This window comes from Neopsephotus bourkii, unplaced genomic scaffold (genome assembly GCF_033783945.1).
Source record: "Neopsephotus bourkii isolate Nb327-2 ecotype Australia unplaced genomic scaffold, CSIRO-AGI_Nbou_v1 NB_1436, whole genome shotgun sequence".
Taxonomy (NCBI): Eukaryota; Metazoa; Chordata; class Aves; order Psittaciformes; family Psittacidae; genus Neopsephotus; species Neopsephotus bourkii.
Genome location: NW_026901913.1, coordinates 501,457 through 516,337, shown reverse-complemented (window position 1 = coordinate 516,337; position 14,881 = coordinate 501,457). Strand labels below are relative to the sequence as shown.

Genomic DNA, 14,881 nt, shown 5'->3' with positions numbered 1-14,881 from the left:
GACCAGGTTAGGAAAGCTAAGGCCCAGTTAGAATTAAACTTGGCTAGAGATGTTATGGATAACAGGAAGGGATTCTATAGGTACATTGTGAATAAAAGACAGACTAGGGACAATGTGGACCCTCTCCAGAAGCTATCAGTAGAACTAGCTACCCTGGATTTGGAGAAGGCTGAGGTTCTGAATTACTTCTTTGCCTCAGTCTTCACTGGCAAAGGCTCTGACCGCACCATCCAAGTCTTGGAAGGCAGGCACAGGGACTGTGAGAATGAAGACCTTGAGCCCACTGTAGGAGAGGAGCGGTTCAAGACCATCTTAAAAACCTGAATGTGCACAGGTCCATGGGTCCTGATGAAATCCATCCGCAGGTCCTGAAGGAGCTGGCAAATGAAGTTGCTAAGACAATGGCCATCATATTTGAAAAATCGTGGCAGTCAGGTGAAGTTCCCGGTAACTGGAAAAAGGGAAATATAACCCCCATTTTCAAGAAGAGGAAAATGGATGACCCAGGGAACTACAGACCAGTCAGTCTCACCTCTGTGCCTGGAAAAATCTTGGAGCAGATTCTCCTGGAAGGCATGCTAAGGCACATGAAAAACAACAAGGTGCTTGGTGGCAGCCAGCATGGCTTCACTAAGGGGAAATCCTGCCTGACCAATTTGGTGGCCTTCTATGATGGGGCTACGGAACTGGTGGATAGCGGTAGAGCAGTTGATGTCATCTACCTGGACTCATGCAATGCGTTCAACACTGTCCCACACGACATCCTTGTCTCTAAACTGGAGAGACATCAATTTGATGAATGGACCACTCAGTGAATAAAGAACTGGCTGGATGGGTGCACACAAAGAGTTGTGGTCAATGGCTGAATGTCCGGCTGGAGACCAGTAACGAGTGGTGTCCCTCAGGGATCAGTGTAGGGAGCGGTCTTGTTTAACATCTTCGTCGCTGACATGGACAATGGGATTGAGTGCGCCCTCAGCAGGTTTGCTGATGACACCAAGCTGTGTGGTTCGGTTGATACGCTAAAGGGAAGGAATGCCATCCAGAGGGACCTTGACACGCTTGTGAGGTGGGCTGATGCCAACCTTATGAATTTTAACCATGCCAAGTGCAAGGTCCTACACCTGGGTCGGAGCAATCCCAGGCACAGCTATAGGCTGGGCAGAGAAGAGATTCAGAGCAGCCCTGTGGAGAAGGACTTGGGGGTGTTGGGCGATGTGAAAATGAACATGAGCCGGCTTCAGTGTGCGCTTGCAGCCCAGAAAGCCAACCGTATCCTGGGCTGCATCGAAACGAGCGTGACCAGCAGGGCGAAGGAGGTGATCCTGCCCCTTCACTCTGCTCTTGTGAGACCTCACTTGGAGTACTGTGTGCAGTTCTGGTGTCCTCAACACAAAAAGGACATGGAACTGTTGGAACAAGTCCAGAGGAGGGCCACGAGGATGATCAGGGAAATGGAGCACCTCCCGTATGAAAATCGGCTGAGAAAGTTGGGGCTTTTCAGCCTGGAGAAGAGAAGCTGCATGAAGACCTCATGGCAGCCTTCCAGTATCTGAAGGGAACCTACAGGGATGCTGGGGAGGGACTTTCGTTAGGGACTGTAGTGACAGGACAAGGGGTAATGGGTTAAAACTTAAACAGGGGAAGTTTAGATTTGGTATAAGAAGGAAGTTCTTTCTTGTTAGGGTGGTGACGCACTGAAATAGGTTGCCCAGGGAGGTTGTGAATGCTCCATCCTTGGTGGTGTTCAAGGTCAGGCTGGACAAATCCTTGGGTGACATGATTTAGTGTGAGGTTTCCCTGTCCACGGCAGGGCGGTTGGAACTTGATGATCTTAAGGTCCTTTCCAACCCTATCTATTCTATAATTCTATTCGGTGATTCTATTGAGTAAGCCAACTCCCCAGATAGGTAAGAGAACAGTGCAAGTTGATTAAAGCAGCTCTTGAGCATCTTTGCACTCTGAATATTAGCATAAAAGAGGAAAAAGATAAGTCTTGCAGCAAAGAGGAATGCGACCAGGAGCTTAAAGCTTTCAGAAACATTCAAAGCTGTGATCAGGAGAAGTGATCCTTGGAAATGCTTTGATTTAAAGAAAACAACAAACCACCAAGAATGCAGCTGACAGTTTTAAGCATGCTGGACTTGAAATACTAAAATTAAGACTCTCCCTCTGCTCATTAGTCCAGGTAATATCAAAATCATAGTCCAAACACTATGTATGCTTTTTGGCTTTCAGAACAGATTGAACTCACATTGGCATAGGATTCATTTAATGTGAACTCTTACACTCAAGACACAAGGGAAGGCACTTTGAGAGCACAATTCATTCCATTGATCTATTTCAGACTTTTTGATAGGAAAGGATGTTTTGGATCAGCAGGTTCCAGGAGGAAGGTGACAGGAGACAACTTCTGCCCGGTACAGCTAGTAGATTCTGGTGCAACCCACCTCCACCACTGGCATAAACTAAAAAGCCATGCTGTAAATGAACGGAGCTGAGGCTAAGACACATTTCCTCCCAGTGACTGCTGGGAGGAGCACTAATCTTCAGAGGGACACATTCTTACTACAGAGAGGTAGTAAGATCTTACACTAATGCAGCTTGTCTCTCCAGAAGTCACAAGCAGTGGGACACAGCTATAGCATATGCCATATGAGTTTCACACATCTGCATGTATTACTTCAGGACTAATTTCCAGAATAGCTGAATCTCTACATCTGTTATAAAACGTGTTATTTAGCATCCTACTGTATTATGAACACACATCAATGTTTCACTAAGTTAGATACCTAAATTGAGGACATGTGTGCATTTGCTACAGGCTTAATGGTCTGCTGTTCTCTTGCAGCAGATGTGTCAAATGGACAGCCTGCCAGAAGACTCTAAGGTTATGAACGGGAGAAACTCACATTTCCTCCTGAAAACCAGTAACTGATACTTACTACTACACCTTATTTTATGAATGCAAAAGGCTCTGTGACCCTGACAAGCAAGCACCACACTGCACAGACAGTATTTCTCCCAAAGTCCCTGACTAATAGCAAGTGAAAACCTTTATGTATCTGTAAAAAGGAAGAAAACAGGCAGTAAGAAGCGTATGTGTCTCTCCTGTGTCTCAGTATCTCAGAGGAAAATGTCACAAAAGGATGCTCAGATATGCTACTTGGAGGGAGTACTGCAGTATCTCAGAGGCAGATGACCAGACAGAAATGGCGCTGATTGAATCATTACTATTAACTTCCAGCTCTGGCATAGGAATGTTGGCAGTTAAATTGAAAATTACCAGACCCATCTAAATTAATACCCTGTGACTAGGAAAAATACATAAATGCTGGGGAAAGACTACAACAGAATATATTGTAAATAATAAAAAGAAGACAGCAACTTTACTAAATTTATGGGATGATATAAAAATATGCTTCTTTTTCATCATGGGGACAAAGTTTAGCCATTATGGGATCTGTTGCTATTTGTTTGCTATAATGGGCTTAGCCTAATAAAACAATTTAGAAGTCTTTGACAGCAGTGGAATATCCAGATGATATCCTACACCTTCAAGAGTATGTCCACTTTCACTGACAAAACCTTAATTCCTGGATCAGGATAAAATGAAGTAGAGGTCTATCTTTTACCTGGAAGACAGTCCTGTGGTCTTCTACTACTTGCTCTTCCATTTCCACCATTTGTGACACAGCTTCGTGGAAAGTAAACAATTGTGGAGAAACTTCCTCTTCCTGAAATAGTTAAGCTTATTAGTCTGGAAAGAACCACAGCTACAGGAAACACACTGAATGTGATTCAACTTATCACAGAACACAAAAAAAAAAAATATGCAGAAAGCAAAATCTGTCAAAAATAGAATTCAATACTTCCAACACAAAAATCTCCAGAAATGAGTGGAGAGAGCAATAAATGCAAAATTTTCCAAAAAAGAGAACAGCAATTACATTCAATGCAATTCAGGAAACCAAAACTGAATCAATCTTTTGGGAAAAAGGTGGGATAAATGTAAAGTGAGAAATCTAAAATGCACATAGTGATCAGAAGAACACACAACATGGATTTACAAACTGGGGCAAACAGAGCTTCTTTAGAAATGAATAGTTAACAATCAAAGCAGAGAGCGCTAGGTAGGCTGTAGTTCATGTTTTAGCAAGACAGTATAGTTCCTTATATGATACATTTGAAAACTTTTTTAAAAGATATTGTAAAGTTTAATTTAATTCCAAGTGAACAGTCAAAAAGTAAAATATGAAAGGATATCTGGCTGGAAGGACTATCCAGTGGGAAGTTCTAGGAATCACTAGTATGATCTCTTAAAATAGACCCATGGAAAAAGAGCCAATTACTAAAATAAGAAACATAGCAGATGCCCTGAAGAGGTGTCTGAGAAGGCAGATTCTTACAAAAAATAAGTTAGGATATTAATGATTTTAATTTCCAATCTTTCACCAGCATTTTCACAAATAAAGTTTTAATCTCTCCTGAATATTTAGGGAACCAGGACTAGAGCTGATAATCCACAGTGAGGGGAAAATGCCCTTTAGAAGATGCCTCTCAGCTCCCCAGTCCTGCAGCCCAGGGAGATATGGTGGGAACATGATGTGGCTCTCCTATACAGGACACTGGGGTTTCATCCCATGAAAATCTGGGTGTCAGGAAGAGGAATGACAGGTTTCTAAATGCAGAGAAAAGCAAACTCACTTAAAACGTGTGTTGCATGCAGGGTAAGTAATGCTCAAAACCATGAGAGTGTTAAACAAAATAGATGAGTGTCCCAGGATATTTCTAACTGCCTAAAAAAATGTGAAGCTGTACTGGAAAAAATGCACACTAAAGAACGCCAGAGCCTAGAGCAGACCCTGCCTAGACATTAAAAGCTCTAATCAGCAAGGAAAACAAAGAAAAGTAGAACATTCTGCTCCCACCCTTCAAGAAACACTTTTTGTTCGGGTCCTTTTTTCCTATGCGAACATACATAATACCATAAAGTGAAAAGGTGAAGAGGCATACTGTATTTTCTTAATGATCTTGTTAACAAGCTATAAACACACATTGATCTGAATTTGTTCTGCCACTGCATTTATGATCATCTCTTCCCATGTAATTCTATAAATCACTCACGTTTTGTTCGCAAAGCAGTTTGAGATCATCTCTCTGAGGAGAGCTCCCCACACCCCACTGTGTCTCCAAGTCGTCAATTTGATTGGGAGGATGGTGTATAGTGGGACGGTTATCTCCTGTGGCAGTAGGATCGACTGTCAGCTCCTTCACCCTATGAGCAGAAAACGTTTCATTTGTAAATTAGCAAATTCCTATGCAAAAAAGTAAAAAAAAAAAAAAAACACCAAAAATAAAGCTCTACGGGTTTATACAAAATTAATTCAATTAATAAGGAAGATGATGATGTCAGCTTAACAAATTTAATGCACTCCGGTAACAAAAATCTTATTCCAACTCCTAAAAAGCATGGGGCATTGAATTTCAGTTACTGGGAGGTGGATTACAGCTCATCTTCTACCAAGAGGCATTTTCTTACTGAAATCTTACTACTCATTGACAGGGCAAAAGAGGGCAAAATCTCCAAAATTTCAAAATTCACTCCTTAACAATGAGTAGTATTTGAAATAAAAGTTTATTCAGCACACTAAACTAGATCATCTTTTTCTGTGGACACAAAATTGTGCATAAAAAAAGTTAGTCAATCACTGCCCCACTAGCTGTTACCACCACGCAAAGCAAATCAATCCCCACAAGCACATCCACCATGAATTCTGAAGAAAGTAATAATGTCCAACCAGGTATCTCAGAGAATTAATAAATCCTTTAATTAAAAGGATTTCAAAGGTGAAAAATCTTGAAATATTAGGGTCTTGTGGCATGAAAATAATTTAAATGGTTTATAATAATTCTATCAAGAAAAGCCTTAAGTCTGCCCATGTAGCAAGTTTTAGTACATTTTTCATTTTTTTAAAGGAAAAAACTTTTTCTCAAGTAATACTTACATACTACAGTGGAAACTCTTTCATTAATAGTGATGAAAAAATTTACAAATACGTATGCATTAAAATTGTTTTCTTTTTCAATTAGAGATATTCAGATCACCCTAAACGCAGACTTGTCAGATTTGGTCCACTAAATGTACAAAGGTGACATCACCATTTATTTTTTTTTTAAGTATGAAGGAAACTAGCAAGAGAGTGGATGTTTAAGGAGGATGAACAAAATACTGGGAAGATGATTGCAGATCATGCAGAACCATTACCTGCCAAACAAAATAAAAACAAAGTATGTGCGGCTCAAGGCAAGGGGACTAAATGAAAGGTTGGTCTGTAAAATTACATAGCCAAAAAGAAAACTTTAATAATAAATATTCCATGTATAGAATGAAGTAGACCTGGTGATTGAAGGAGAAAAGTCGTCATACTCATAGGAAGGAGAGAGATCAGAGCGACTGCCACTACCCTGTGAGAAGGGAATGTCCGAAGGACTAATTCCAAATTCCTTTACTCTGCAGCAGCAAAATACAGCAGCAAATTAAGAGAAAATGTTCTCATAAACACAGTTAAAATGACAACTCTTTGTTTAGCATTCTTCTTTAATACTTTAACTAAAAAATAATTTATATTAAAACACAAGTGTGCCAACATATTTAAACCTTCTGCAAGCAGCTTACAGATCACTAACAAAACTGAATAAAACCAACAACTGATTTCCAGGGGACCATAACAGCAATGTTCTCAGAAATGTAATTTCAGATAGTATAATTTGTTCTACATTCAGTATTCCATTAAATGTCTCCTTCTGAAATACCAAACCACTCCAGCTACAAAACTTTGAATTCTATTCTGTCCCCCATCTTATACTGCACACACATTGGTGTCCACCACCTAAAAACTAATTGTGCTATGAAAAATATGTATTGCCAGAAAACTCCTAAAATACTACACAATACACATGAAACAACTCTACAGTCACAAGCATTTAGTCCGTAACAGACAAATACAACACCAAGAAATCAAGCATAAGGTTTCAACACAACTATTTAGTATACTGTATATAGATGCATAATTAGTTCTGCAGTGTCTTTTTCTAGAAACACTTCAACACATTCTGTGAGGAGTAAAAGATCCATCGAGTCTTGATGAATGTGCAAGGTCCTTCTGTGTAAGCAGAGGAGTGCCTTCTCTCTTACTGTAAGAGAGGAAGCCTCCTTCTCACCAGGAAGGAAATCAGAGAGACTGATCCAAGCCAGGCAGATGTGCTACTAGCACCCTTGACACAGACACAGAGACATTAGAGTACCAAGAGGAGCAGGCAGTAAGCTTTCCTAGAAGTCATTTGTGCACAATTAGCAACTGGCCAGGATGCCCAGCCAAACAGGATCAGACATGGTTCTGCCCTGCCTGTCACTGGGGCAAGCAGGCCACTAGATGGTAGCCTCTTCTAGCAAAACCAGGCTTTCTGGTGGCCCAGAGGTGTATCTGACACCTTTGTTCGTTGCAGCAAAGCATGGGGGGAGGTTCCTGGGTTGCAGGGCTGACTGCAAGGACACACAGGGCCTGATCACCCCATCTCCACAGACATTAAAAGAAGAACTGCAGCACTCACTTAAGAGACATGAACACCTTCGGAGAGTACTACAGGTTTCAGAGGTGCTACATTAGCCTCTGCAGTGCTAACCTCTCTACAAGCGACTGCAAGCTCACTGTTGGATTAACTATGTAGGGATCTCAGATATTTGCCTGATTTTGGGTAGTATAAAATTTCAGATTAATATATATATATTTTAGACATAAACCAGACTGGCAACTGCATGCTATTCCACCAAGGAGATAAAAAAAATAAAAATAACATCAATAATAATAATAATCATCATCACATTGCAGAAAGGTGTTTCAGCTAACACCCCCAGGAATCACCATGAAAACTGACTGCCCCTAGTGGAAGAGATGCTGCTCAAAACTAATCATGGCGTCTCCACATTCCTTGCAATCTACATTATCCAGTCTCTGGATAACAGCTTAAATGCAGTTTCTACTGATTCTATTGTAATCATTGTAAAAAGCGACAATTTAAATTAAATGTGAGTTTGGATCAACAATTTGTACAGTCAAATTATTCAAGTACCTAAAATAGTTACACATCATGGAACAACACTATTCCAGATGTTAGTAACCAACAGCCAACACATGTATAAGCAATAAATTTTCCATACCTATTTGCGTATCTCAGTGTATTCAGAGTGTTTTCACATGAAGCCATTCCTGGAGAAATTGTAGCAATCTGGAGAAAACAAGCCATGTGTTAATAAGTCACTTTGTACAAATGAAAGGGTAAATGAATTCAGGTTAATTTTATTTTTCCAACCTCCAGTTTGAGATCTTCTACAAAAACTGTGTACCATGTACAGCTGTCCTTATGCAGTCACATCTCAAGGAAACAGATGTCAAATCAAAACTTCAATTTAATCTTTTTTAACTATACCTGGAACATTAAGAATTCATAGAAATTCAGTCAATTTCACCCACCTCACTGTCTTGGTAACATAATATGTTAATGCAAAACTCTAACTGAAAAAATAAGGACACCTCAAAAAGGGAAATAGCTGCTCAGGAGAAAGCGATCCCAATATATCCTGCAAACAATTACCAGGTTATTTTTTTTTATATATCTTTGTAGGCTGTTTGCCATTCAAGCAGTCTGTATACTGATTTAAGAGATCTATTTTCACCACAATCCAAAACTGTACTCAATATTAAAGATAAGCTTGTGTTTAACTATTTTCTTAAATATTTTTCCCCTCAATTAAAAGTTATCTGTAAACAATACTTGACAGCTAACTTATTCCCAGATGTATCTGGAGTCTACAGGTCTTCCTTTTCCAGTTAAATAAAACACCCTGAAGATTTCATCTTCTTCCCATCACTTAGCAAAAAATAATAACTATGACCAGGCCAACAGTAGCATTATTATTATTTCTCCTAGTCTTTCTCAGCAGTCCAGTTATTTCATCTGTGCTCCTTTCCTGTGAGCCATAAGGGCACTATTCAGCACAAACACTTCTATGATTCTACACACTAACATTTTTTGTGGCAGCACAGCATCAGAAGACTGAAACTGAGGAAGATTATATATTCCTGGTCTTCTCTTTCATCCTGCTGCTGACATGACTGTACAGAAGAAGCACAGGCAGCCATTCTGAAAGGATTTCTCCTACTGGGGAATATGGAAGAATATGTGGTGAAAGGAAGTTAGGAAGTTATTATGGTTTAACCTCAGCTGCTACCTCAGCACCATGCAGCCACTCACTCATCACCCTCCCCCACACACCCCCACAGGCAGGATGAGGAGAACTGAAAGAATGTAAACCCCACAGGCTGAGAGAACAGTTTGATAAGTGAAATAAAGTATAACTACTAAGTATAATATAATAATAAGTAATACAAGCACAAACAATACTAATAATAGCAAACAACAAAAAAAAAAGAGAAATAAAAATTCAGACAAACACAAGTGATGCACAGTACTATTGCTCACTACCCACCGACTGATACCCAGCCTGAACCAAGCAGCAATCTGGGCCTTTTGGGTAACTCCCCCCAGTTTATATACTGGCATGATGTGCTGTGGTAAGGAATACTCCTTTGGCTAGTTTGGGTCAGGTGTTCTGTCTCTGCTTCCTCCCAGCTTTTTGTGCCTCTCCTTACTGGCAGAGCAGAAAACACTGGAAAGTCCTTGACTTGGTAAGTGCTTGACAAGGGTAAGTGCTACTGCGCAACAACTAAAGCATCAGTGTGTTATCAACACTGCTCTCACACTGAAGCCAAAACACAGCACTGCACCAGCTACTAGGAAGAAAATTAACTCTATGCCAGCCAAAACCAGGGCAGAAGTCCTCAAATACTGGTCCACATCAGCTACTAATGAAAACAAGTGTAGCTTTTAAAAGATCACATGGTTGCATGTCTCTTTAAAGTGTTCTAGCTGCTAATTAACAAAACCTACAAGTTCCTGAAGTCCTTCTAAACTCATTTAACATGAAAGATGCATACAACTCTTCCACCAGTTCAATGTTCAGGCCCCAATACACACAGCAACTGCAACAGAAACAGGGGACTACTCCAACATTTTGAAGCGTATACTGTAGGTGCTGTTAGCCATGCCATACTGCATTCAGGTCACAAGAACCCATGCACAAGATCCAGGCTGTTGAACGCAAACATCCAGTACATCTCATGTCCTCATGCCCCAAGAAGCACAAAAGAGGAAGACTCTAACTTCCCAGTTGCTTGCTTCCTCATTCGTAATGCCAAAAGCTGATGGAAAAAGCTGCGCTACTTATGAACAGGAATATCTCTAAGACCCGCAATTACCTTTATTTCTATTTTGAGTGTGCCTACATCGCTCATAAGCCATCACAACGGAATCAATGGCCCTTTTGGGACATTAAGTCTGCAGGCTCCTACTCCCAACCCCAGAGGCCTCAGGTGTCTGGCACACCAAGCTTTTGCTGCAACACTTTAAGGATGCAACACTGGTTAAAAAAGTTTAACTATTACATGTAGCTATATTGAAATTTTCTAATGATGATACATTACCCTACTATGCAACTCTTTAAAAAAAATAATCTGAAGTTGTTTTTTAACTACTTAAAGACGAGAACTTCAGCGACGAATAAAGTTCAAAACAATCTACTTACACTGACTGTATGCCTCTGGATTTCTCTAGAATGAAGCAGATAATAGTCATAACTGTCTACATTTATGAGTTATTTTGAAAGTATTTTTCTGAAATTTGGAAAAAAAAGTTTCCACATCATAGTTTACCCTTACATACAGAAAAAAATGTTCCACACATAGAGATGCAACTTTAAATTACAACAGGAAGCCCATAAACAATAACAGGAAAAGTAAAATAAAAATGAGGTCTAGAAATCACCAATTAAATATGATTCAAATATCTCACTTACAGATTAGAATGTCAAAAATCAAGCAGAAGAGGCCCAACAGGTATTTTACACCAGAACATTAAGAATTTTAGAAACTTGATATCACAAGTTTTTACTACATCATTTTATATGCATTCCATATTGAAAAGCTCCACGTATTTGCAAAACATCTTACTTTCTAAGCACACTGCTGCTACAATCCAGAACAGTGGATCAAGCCTTTGTTGATCCCTTTACAATAAATGCCTCTTATTGACAAGCAAAAGCAGTACCTTAAAAGAGGTCTTACATGATCACTAAGCAGTATTTTCCAATTGCATAGTGTTCGTATGTTGCAAACTCTATTTATTTTGCCTGTAATAGGCTAAAACATTTTTCAGGGAAAACAATCACGATCTACATATTTCCTTGTGACAGGTATAATGGTTATCACTAAAAAGTTCTTCTATGCTTTAATTTATTTCACAAAGGACTGTGTCTCCTGTAGACATTTCTAGAGAACACAGCAATGATCTATGCAGTCACCCATAGGAAAGTGAAAAGAAACTACTTATTAAACAATTTTTGAAGTAATTTTTATAAGTTTGAAGCAGCACAGTTAATTACATGACTCTGCCGCAAAACAGCAGTCAGCACACCTGCCAAGTAAGTACTCTTTTAGGTTAATAAAATACTGCTCAACTTCAGCTATCATAAACCACAATGACTTGCCTTTTTCTTTTCCTTTACATTCAAAAATTTTGCAGGTGCATGATACAAAATCTACACTTGAACATTCCTAGTAGCTGCTGGAGTGCTATATTTTGGATTTAGTCTGAGAACAATACAGATTATACACTCATGTTTTAGCTGTTGCTCAATAGCACTTATTCTCAATCAAGGACTTCTCAGTCTCATGCTCTGGCAGTGAGAAGGGGCATGGGAAGCCAAGAGGGAGCAGGGACAGTATACATGAGCCAAATTAGCCAACCACTACAGGCTGGGCAGAGAATAGACTGAGAACAGCCCTGAAAAGGACTTCTGCGTGCTGGCTGACAAGCTCAACATGAACAGGCAGTGTGTGCTTACAGCCCAGAAAGCCAACTGCACACCAGGCTGCATCAAAGGAAGTGTGACCAGCGGGTCAAGGGAAGCAATCTCCCCCTTTACTCCTCTCTCATGAGCCTCCACCTGCAGTACTGTGTTCAGCTCTGGGGCCCTCAACACAAGCAGGACACGCACCTCTGCCCAAGGATTCAGGATGCTCAGAAGGCTGGAGTACCTCTCCTATGAGGACATGCTAAGAGAGTTGGGGCTGTTCAGCCTGGAGAAGGCTCCAGGGACACCTCAGAGAAGCTTCCAGTACCTAAAGGACCTACAAGAAATCTGGAGAGGGGCTTTTTACAAAGCCATGTAGTGACAGAACAAGAAGGAATGGCTTTAAACTGGAAGAGGGGAGATTTGGATTAGGTATTAGGAAAAAATTCTTTACTATGAGGGTGGTGGGACACTGGAACAGGCTGCCTAGAGTACTTCTGGATGCTCATAGCAGGAAGTGTTCCAGGTCAGTTTGGACAGAGCTTTGAGCAACCCCTTCTAGTGGAGGCTGTCCCTGCAAGTGGCAAGGGGGTTGGAAGTAGATGATCTTTAAGGTCTCTTCCAACCCAAGCTATCCTATGATTCTACCAGCTAGGGGAAAGATTAGGCTGCCCTAACATCCTGGTTTTTCTGCTGTGGTCTGCAAACTTCTCTGGCCTCTAGACTAATTAATTCCAAGGAATCTGAAAAGTAACCAACATAAATAAGCCTACCAGTTAGCATCTACTGCAGAAGGTTTGCATTTCAATAAGGAGAAACGTTAAGGATGCACAAATAAAATGACTGCACACCAGTGTTTTTATCTGACAGAACTAGTTTTCATGCTGATGCAACTGCACATTTATACAATACATAGTTATGTTTCCCACCTATCCCTATTTCTCCCCTCAACAGCGTAGAACACATTGTGATGTCTTTGATACCAACTTCAAATTTGTCATTTAAAGACTGTAACTCACCACTGTACTTCCAGTCTGCACCCCTTTTTCCAATATTGTGAGTGAACAAACACTGCTCTCATAATTCAGACATTACTAAACCATATCAACGAACCAAACTTCTTGAGCTAGACCTGTTTCTAGCTAGATGCATAGCTAGAAAACTAGAAGCAGCAATAAGAAATGCCAATAAAAACTGAGAAGGGAGCAAGTTACCTGAACTGTCTCTGCTGAAAGTCTCATTCCACATATAGTGTTTTGCTAGGGGACAAATAAGTCCAAAACATTGCCAGTAGCAAGCAACCGATTTGAAACAGAACAGTTTAAAACTGCCTAAATTCCCAGTGTCTTTCCTTTTTTGTAACTGTTAGAACAAACAGTTAAATCAACTTACCATACAGGTACGGGAGTTTTCTCCGATGAATGAATCTCTTAGCACCTGAGTAAGCTTACTTGCTCTGAAGGGTGTATGAGGTTTATTTCGGCCTAAGGCTCTAATGCACTCCTGAAAGAAATAACACGCTTATGTATTTTAATTTAACATGTGTTAAATAAATACAAATACAGCTCAAAAGCATTATACACATGCCTTAGTTATGTCGCTGTCCCCTAAAATATCATTAAAATTTACCATTAAAATGTGGATTCATGAAGTGTTAAAAGTTTTCACATCTCATTAAGCTCAGTAGAGACATAAGAAATTAAAATGTACTTAGGAACCTACAAACTTTCTGAATCTCATGCAAAATATTTACGTTTGCTGTATCCAACAATAACAAAACAAGAACAAAAAAAAAAATCAGTGCTGATGTTAAATTTCTGATTATCAGCTGTAAAAGCCAGAATGATCTATAACCTCCACTAGCAGAAGCAGTGTGGACAGGGTCACATGTTAACTCTACCAATTAAAAGCAGTAGTTTTGATTCTGGCTCTACGACTGACTTTCTTTACAGCTCAGAATCTTCTGAAAGCTTCCACAGGTCACAAACCTATCGATGTACTTGATGTTGGAAGACACTTAAAAACGTAGAGTCGTTCCCTGTTTTAAAATACTGTTCATATGAACAAACAGAGATAGGTTTCCTCTTTCACTTAAAAAGATATGGGGCTAAACCGGTATTTGCAATTGGTTGGCAAGTTCCAGTGAGAAATACTGTATAGATGTAAATATTACAAAATAACTACAGAAGTTGCAGCAGCAACTAATCACAACAGCACAAACCAAGACCAAGCTAATTTAAACATTACTTCTGCCCACTCAGAGCTCTAACATCAGTTAAGTTACTTCTTACACAAAGAAAGTTTAAATTTGAATTTCTGTGGTGTTGCCATCATCTCCACATTTTGCTCATTAATTCCAGTTTCTAGCTTTGCCGTAATATTTTGTGTACAGGTATGTTCAGATGCATGGTTTCCTTGGTACAGTTTTGACATATCTACAAACAAAACTTCATTGAACAACAGTACTTCAGAATCTTTTCAAACTAGAGCTTTGCTTTTAGCAGCAGTAACAGATTAAATGGCTTTTGTGTTACACAAATAGTTTGACAGTAGTTCAGCTAACCCTTCAGCTACAGCCACAATCTTGCAGCTTTTTGAAATTTCCTAGGAACAGCTCCTTCCAAAAAACTAGAAGCTGTAGGATGATAATCTGTCCTGGGTTTAGCAGCAGCAGTCATTTTTTCTCCTTCTTGGTAGCTGGTGCAGTGCTGTGTTTTGACTTTCGGGCTAGGAACAAAGCTGATAAAAATGATGTTTTGGTTTGACCAAGGACTTTGTGAGTCTCATGCTTTGCCAGGGAGGAGGGGAAGCCGGGAGGAAGCAGAGACAGGACACCTGACCCAAACTGACCAAAGAGGTATTCCATACCACAGCACGTCATGCCCAGGGGGGAACTGGGAGGTACCCGGA

General features: G+C 40.0%; 1 protein-coding gene across 4 annotated transcripts in view; it reads right to left on the bottom strand.

The window, feature by feature from the left end:
- KIF2A (kinesin family member 2A) overlaps positions 1-14,881 on the bottom strand; it is a 62,192-nt gene that overhangs the window by 8,977 nt on the left and 38,334 nt on the right. For 2 of the 4 annotated variants that reach the window (XM_061368663.1, XM_061368664.1), the window contains exons 15-19: positions 13,364-13,474; positions 8,222-8,289; positions 6,401-6,514; positions 5,128-5,278; positions 3,636-3,737 (exon numbers count right to left, since the gene is read on the bottom strand). In XM_061368663.1, coding sequence (XP_061224647.1) covers positions 3,636-3,737; positions 5,128-5,278; positions 6,401-6,514; positions 8,222-8,289; positions 13,364-13,474 — 546 coding nt within the window. The remainder of the gene's footprint in view (positions 1-3,635; positions 3,738-5,127; positions 5,279-6,400; positions 6,515-8,221; positions 8,290-13,363; positions 13,475-14,881) is intronic. The other 2 variants (XM_061368665.1, XM_061368666.1) reach the window with 1 other exon arrangement.